Raw genomic sequence first — 7,305 nt, 5'->3', positions numbered from 1 at the left:
CACCTCTTCCAGTCGTGACAGAGTATCAGCCACTACGTTCAAACGTCCTGGTAAGTATTGAATAATAGTTGTGAACTGAGAAATATAATCAAAGTACCGATATTGGCGCGGTGAGCATTTCTCCCTGTTAATGTTTGTTAACGCACACATCGTTAACAAGTCTACAACGCGGCGAGGGGAGCGGGCGGCGCGGCTCGACCACTGCGAGCGCGCCATTACTACTTTGACAGCATCACAAGATTACAACGCGATCGCACGCTTTTATTTTTATTTATTTGAAACCTAACCAGAAGTAAACCTATATATATATACAGTCCGCTTTTTAATTTATCTGGGCCTATCTATGGTCCTTCGCGTCCGTCTAATAGGTTATAGTAATAAAAATCGCGTCGTGATCGTAAGCCACGCCACCACACAGCGCGTCCGGAATTCAGCTGAAGGTCATACAGCGGACATCGCAACAGCGAACGCAGCCTACGAGCATCTGGATGCCGCCGCCACACAAGCGTTGGCCACATCAATCGCTGAGGACGAAAAAAAGGGTTTGGTAGCAACAGTTACGTGAGTTCGACCAATTCATTCTATTAAAGTGCACATTCAGTGTCATCATACTCATTATCAAACATTTAGTGAACTTGCTTAATAGCCATCCATTCCCTTTCAAGCATTATACCGTCCATTACAATAAAAAATAAGCAATAATTTATACGTAACTAACTATTGCATCAGATTTTTTTTTCCAATTATAACCTACCTACATTTTACTTTTATAATTTTCTTGCCGATCTTTTCGAAATTTAATTCTTTCTTATCACCAATCATTTCTTTTCATTACTTTATTGCTTTCCAAAAAAAAAAAATTTCTTTGCTAAACAGCTTGCTTACGACAGCTTACATACATTGCTTACATACTTACAGCTTACATCGCCCTGTTCTCAGCGCATCGAGTTAGCCTCACACCGAGGGTAATTTGGTAAAGTTGCGTGATCATCACACTGTGCCTGCCACATTTGCTATCCAATTTAAGTATCGTTCAATTACCTACTTATCTAATTACATAATTTTCATAGAATTTCAATCATGACTGATTCTAACTCAGCCCAAACATCTAACAAGTTCGATGATTATGATTCTTCTCAACTCAATACATACAAAAAAAGGAGATCTAGTCATAAAGGAAAGGTCACAATTTTCAAAAATTATATTGAATCTTTATTAAAATACAATAAACCGTTGTCTGATTTAGATATTATACAATTAAATAATAGATTAGAGTCCTACAAGTCCCTTGCAATTGAATTTGATAAAAACCAAGCACTCATCGACGACATTATTGGGGTTTCAGATGAACAGCTGAAGGAACGGGAGCAATTTGAAATGGAATACCACTATCAACTTGCGCTCGGTATCCAGCTGCTACGAGACAATAAAACTGCTTGCGTCAACGGGTCTGTAGTACAAACTCCAACTGCAAGTGAATCAGCAACTAAAGCATTTATTAAATTACCCACCATTGACCTTCCACACTTCTCAGGGGAATATCAAAATTGGCTCGAGTACAGAGATACCTTTGAATCACTCATACACAAAAACAAATCAATAGATAATATTCAAAAGTTTCACTATTTGCGTGCATCTCTGCAAGGTGAGGCTTCAGAAGTTATTAAATCATTAGAAATGTCATCAGACAATTACCGGGTAGCATGGGAACTTATCACAGATAGGTACAACAACACTTCTCAACTAATACACAATCACCTTCACGCAATATTCACCATAAAAAACATTGAAAAGGAATCTGCAACATCACTCAGACAATTACTAGACACAGTAAACAAAAACCTCAGAGCACTTAATAATTTAGGCGAACCCACAGTAGATACAATGTTAATTTATCTTATTACCTCCAAATTAGACATCGCAACAATCAGATATTGGAATGAAACAATTAAAAAAATTACAAGGGATAAGCCTATATTTCAAGATTTAACAACATGTATTAGTGATCATTCCCTTCTTTTACAAAATATTGAAGACGCTAAAAACATACATAAATTAGATTTAAAACCACAATCATCCAAATCAGACAATAAAGATAATAAACATTCTCACATTCCTTGTCCCTTGTGTAAAGGTCACCATTATCTATACGCTTGTCCACAATTTAAACAAATGACAGTGGAAAAGAGGATAGAAAAGGTGTCCAAGTTTTCCAACTTCTGTGCGAACTGCTTGCATAACGGTCACGAAACAAAATCTTGTCGTGGCGGAGCATGTAAATACTGTCAACAGAAACATAACACTATGCTACACATACATAAGGAACCATCCAAGGACACTGCGCACACTACACTCGCTAGTAACAGTAATTCACAACACACCTCAGTTTTACTTTCCACCGCCGTAGTACAAGTCATCGCCAGTGATGGAAAACCACACTTGGCGAGAGCATTGCTGGACAGTGGAAGTACCTCCTGTTACATCACAAATAATCTGGGTACAAAGCTCAATCTCACTTTCGAACCCATTCGCGGTACAGTCTCAGGCATAAATCAACAACATACAAAAATTTTTCATCGCACAAATGTTATAATAAAATCATATAATAGTTCTTTCACAGCCAATTTGTCATGTTTGGTACTTGATACAATAGCACATTCATTACCTCACATGCGCATCGATCCACAAGGTTTAAATGTACCTAAGCATATAAAACTAGCCGACCCTCAGTTTTATGAACCCGCCCCAATTGACTTATTGCTAGGCGCCGACATATTCTGGCAAATAATTGGTAGGGGTCAGATTCATTTAGGTAAACAACAGCCTACACTACACGAAACTGAATTAGGCTGGTTAGTTTCAGGGTCAACAACAAACAACAACAAACACACAAACAGTTGTTTTTTTAATAACGACAATTCAGATCAGTTATCCCGCTTTTGGGAGTTAGATAGCTTATCTAATTCTCAAATCAACGAACCCTGCGATTCAGATGCTTGCGAAATCATTTTTAGTCAAACAACCACAAGACAAAGTGATGGCAGATTTGTTGTCACTATTCCATTCAAAAAATCACCTGAATGCTTGGGTGATTCATACTATCAAGCCAAAAAACGGTTTTATTCCGTAGAAAACCGTATGAATTCAGATTCTACACATAAACAACAGTACTCAAAATTCATAACAGAGTACATACAACTAGGTCACATGACTTTAAACAAACATTCACAGAAAAATAAATTCATTCATTCAGAACATAATAAATCAATCATACAATCAGGTGCAGACAGCACCAACACAAACATACAGCGCTCACCTGTGTACTACCTACCACATCATGGTATTATACGTGAGTCAAGCACCACAACAAAATTCAGATCAGTGTTCGATGGTTCCGCAAAAACATCCACAAAGCTATCGCTCAACGACATTCAGTTTGTAGGACCTGTTGTCCAAGACGATCTTATTTCTATACTCATACGCTTTCGTCAACATAGATATATAATATCAGCTGATATAGAAAAAATGTTTCGCCAAATATCAGTGGTGGAACATCAGCGGCCCTTACAACAAATCGTATGGCGATACAATCCAACGGAACCCCTGCAGACATACACGCTCAACACTGTCACATATGGCACGGCATCGGCGCCGTACCTAGCAACACGCTGCATCAAACAAATAGGCCTAAATTGTCAAAACACACAAAATCATTCAGACAATTATGATCACAAACTGGTCTCCGAGATCATCTTGCATGATTTTTATTGTGATGACCTCTTGACGGGGACAGATGACGAGCCGGTACTATTAGAAATTGCTAATGGAGTTTTTTCCGAATTAAAGAAATATCAATTTCCACTTAGAAAATGGCTGTCTAACTGTCCGCCCGTTCTTGAAAAACTAGGTTTTAATGATTCAGACAACACAACAGTTAATCTTAGTTCTAACGACCCATCAAAAACATTAGGCATTTTATGGAACATTCACAGCGATACAATTTCATACACAGTACATTCAGAATTTGCATCACATAAGCAAATCACAAAACGCACAATTTTATCCACTATAGGTCATATTTTCGACCCACTAGGTCTCATTAGCCCTTGCATACTCGAGGCTAAATTACTAATGCAACAGATGTGGATAAATAACATCAGTTGGGACGGTGAAATACCGGTTTCAATACAACAACAATGGGCGAAGTTCGTAGAATCGTTATCTTTTATAAATCAATTAACTATTCCTCGGCGTGCATTCCGTGACTCGTCGCGCGATAACATTGAACTCCACATTTTTTGCGACGCGTCGCAACAGGCGTATGGTGCGTGCGTATACATACGTACCTACACATCAGACGGCAATATCAGTGTTCAATTGTTAATAGCCAAGGGACGGGTGGCTCCTTTAAAAGCACTTACCATACCGCGACTTGAATTATGTGCCGCGTTCACCGGTGTTCATTTAAGTATTAAAGTTTTAAACTCACTACGCAATATAAACAAGTGTAAGTGTTATTATTGGAGTGATTCGATAATTGTTTTATCCTGGATAAATTCACCTACACACAAACTACAAACATTCGTCAAACACAAAGTCACAGACATACTCAAACATACTGATCCACAGTCATGGTACTATGTACCAACCAAACAAAATCCAGCAGACATCATCACAAAGTGTACCAATGCACAACAATTACTTCACACACCTTTATGGTTTTCAGGACCTGACTTTTTAAGGAATGATGATAATCACAGCTGGCCTGAACAACCAGGGCATCTCAGCGTATCTGACCTTCCAGAAGTCCGGTCGCAAACACATCTCACGCACATAGATGTACTTAACAGTAATTCATTTGTTAACAAATACTCAAATTTCAACAAACTTACACGCATCGTAGCTTACATACTTCGATTCATTCATCATTGCAAACATAAAAAACAATCATACAACAATAATTGCAGTACAAATAAACATCAACAGGTGTGTCAAATAGGTGACGTCATGCCCTTATCAACTAGTGAACTTAATTTAGCTAGGTATCAGTTAGCAAAGATAGTACAATTAGATTTCTTTTCTGACGAATATCAACTATTATTACATAACAAACAGTTATCTGCAACACATAAATTAAATTCACTTAATCCTTTCATAGGAGATAATCAACTCATTCATGTGGGCGGAAGGTTAGCACAATCGCCATACAATTACGATCGAAAATTCCCTATCCTTCTACACCCAGCTCATCACATTACTAAAATCATATTCGCAACCTATCACATCACACTTTTACACGCTGGCCCACAACTGTTGTTGTCACACATACGTCAAGTTTTCTGGCCAATTTCTGGTCGCAACCTGGCTAGAAAAACTACACAATCATGTGTAACATGTAAAAGGTTTAAAGGAAAAACTGTAACACCTATCATGGGACAGTTACCTGAACAGAGACTGCACGCAAACTTTATATTTAGTGACGTAGGTGTTGACTACGCTGGGCCAATTATGATCAACAACCGTAAGGGGCGTGGAAGTGTGCTTATCAAATCTTACATTTGTGTTTTCGTCTGTTTTGTAGTCAAAGCGGTGCACTTGGAGTTGGTTACAGATCTGACGACAGAGTCTTACATAGCAGCAATTAACAGGTTCATTTCTCGCAGAGGTAAACCTAATAACATTTACTCAGACAATGGGAAAAATCTGGTGGGTGCTGCTCGTGTGATCACCAACTTTCTCAAAAATCACAGTGAGTCAATTTACAGTTGTGCTGCAGAACAAGGTGTGAACTTCCATTTCATTCCCCCATATACACCCCACTTTGGGGGTCTATGGGAGAGCACTGTTAAATCAGTAAAGCATCATCTCAAAAGAGTACTAGGGATGGCACACCTCACATATGAGGAAATGTACACATTACTAGTCCAAATAGAAGGCATTCTCAATTCGAGGCCTCTCACGCCTCTTTCATCCGATCCATCTGATCTCTCAGCCCTCACTCCTTTCCATTTTTTAATTGGTCGTACTCTAACTGTGCTACCTCATCCACGGATGTCCGACTGCGACCCGGCACGGTTGCCGCGGCATCAACGGGTCGAACTTCTGCGCCAGCATTTTTGGAGACGCTTTAATAAGGAATATATTTCTCAGTTACACCAAAGGACGCGCTGGCATCGTTCACAAGGCGGGCTCACAGAAGGCTCGCTGGTCATCGTAAAGGACGAGGCGCTGCCAGTGGCACAATGGCCGCTGGGACGTATAATCAAGCTGTATCCGGGAGCTGACGGAGAAACTCGAGTAGCGGATATCAAGACAATGGCCGGGACGATCAGAAGGGCTTTTCATAAGATATGCCCACTACAAGATAGACCATCGGACTGAACACGACGCATTCTTACATCAGCTGGGCTGGCCTTTCCATGGTGGCCTGGGAATATGTTAACGCACACATCGTTAACAAGTCTACAACGCGGCGAGGGGAGCGGGCGGCGCGGCTCGACCACTGCGAGCGCGCCATTACTACTTTGACAGCATCACAAGATTACAACGCGATCGCACGCTTTTATTTTTATTTATTTGAAACCTAACCAGAAGTAAACCTATATATATATACAGTCCGCTTTTTAATTTATCTGGGCCTATCTAATGTTGAATGCATATGTGAGAGGTTTATGATCCGTGTGAATCACGAAGTTTCGAGCCTCAACCATGTGTCGAAAATATTTAATGGCTTCATAAATGGCTAACAGTTCTCTGTCGTAAGGACTATACTTCTTCTGCGCAGATGTTAATTTTTTAGAAAAGAAACCAAGAGGTTGCCATACGTTATTAACACGTTGTTGAAGAACTGCTCCAATTCCGACATCAGAAGCATCAGTGGCAATAGCTAGCTCTGCAGAAGGATCTGGGTGAGCCAGTAATGTGGCTTGAGATAAACAAGTCTTACATTTTTGAAAGGCTTCCATCATCTCCGGCGTCATAGTGATCGGCTTAGCTCCTTTCATCTTAGGTCCTAGAAGCGCAGCATCTAATGGTGCTTGGATATTTGCGGCATCGGGAATAAAACGCCGATAAAAATTGAACATACCGAGGAAACGTCGTAATTCCTTAGCAGTTTTCGGCACACTGCACTCCTCTATGCTCTTTACGTTCGTCTCTAAAGGTTGAGTCCCAGAACCTGACACTAGGTAACCAAGAAATTTTACCTGTCGCTGCCCGAAGACTCACTTGGATGTGTTTATCAAAACACCATACTCTTTGAGCCTGGTGAAGAGTAATCTGATGTGGCGCTGATGTTGTTCTTCA

General features: G+C 40.0%; 1 protein-coding gene across 1 annotated transcript; it reads left to right on the top strand.

The window, feature by feature from the left end:
- The first annotated feature begins 343 nt into the window (after window positions 1-343).
- On the top strand, window positions 344-6,381 carry LOC146526431 (uncharacterized). The gene is made up of 3 exons (XM_085207137.1): window positions 344-561; window positions 1,071-1,645; window positions 2,060-6,381. The coding sequence occupies exons 1-3, from the start codon at window positions 344-346 to the stop codon at window positions 6,379-6,381; spliced, it is 5,115 nt and encodes a 1,704-aa protein (XP_085063263.1).
- Window positions 6,382-7,305: the final 924 nt, after the last annotated feature.

Source organism: Heliconius melpomene, unplaced genomic scaffold, assembly GCF_056956725.1.
Source record: "Heliconius melpomene rosina isolate 202511_hmr_F unplaced genomic scaffold, ASM5695672v1 ptg000038l, whole genome shotgun sequence".
In the NCBI taxonomy this organism is placed as follows: Eukaryota; Metazoa; Arthropoda; class Insecta; order Lepidoptera; family Nymphalidae; genus Heliconius; species Heliconius melpomene.
This window is presented reverse-complemented; position numbering and strand designations above follow the sequence as displayed.

Coding starts and splice junctions, on each gene's coding strand:
- LOC146526431 (XM_085207137.1), top strand. CDS start 344: ATGGTCCTTCGCGTCCGTCTAATAGGTTATAGTAATAAAAATCGCGTC. Junction 562..1,070: donor GGTTTGGTAGCAACAGTTAC/GTGAGTTCGACC, acceptor TAATTTTCATAG/AATTTCAATCATGACTGATT. Junction 1,646..2,059: donor TTTGCGTGCATCTCTGCAAG/GTGAGGCTTCAG, acceptor TACATAAATTAG/ATTTAAAACCACAATCATCC.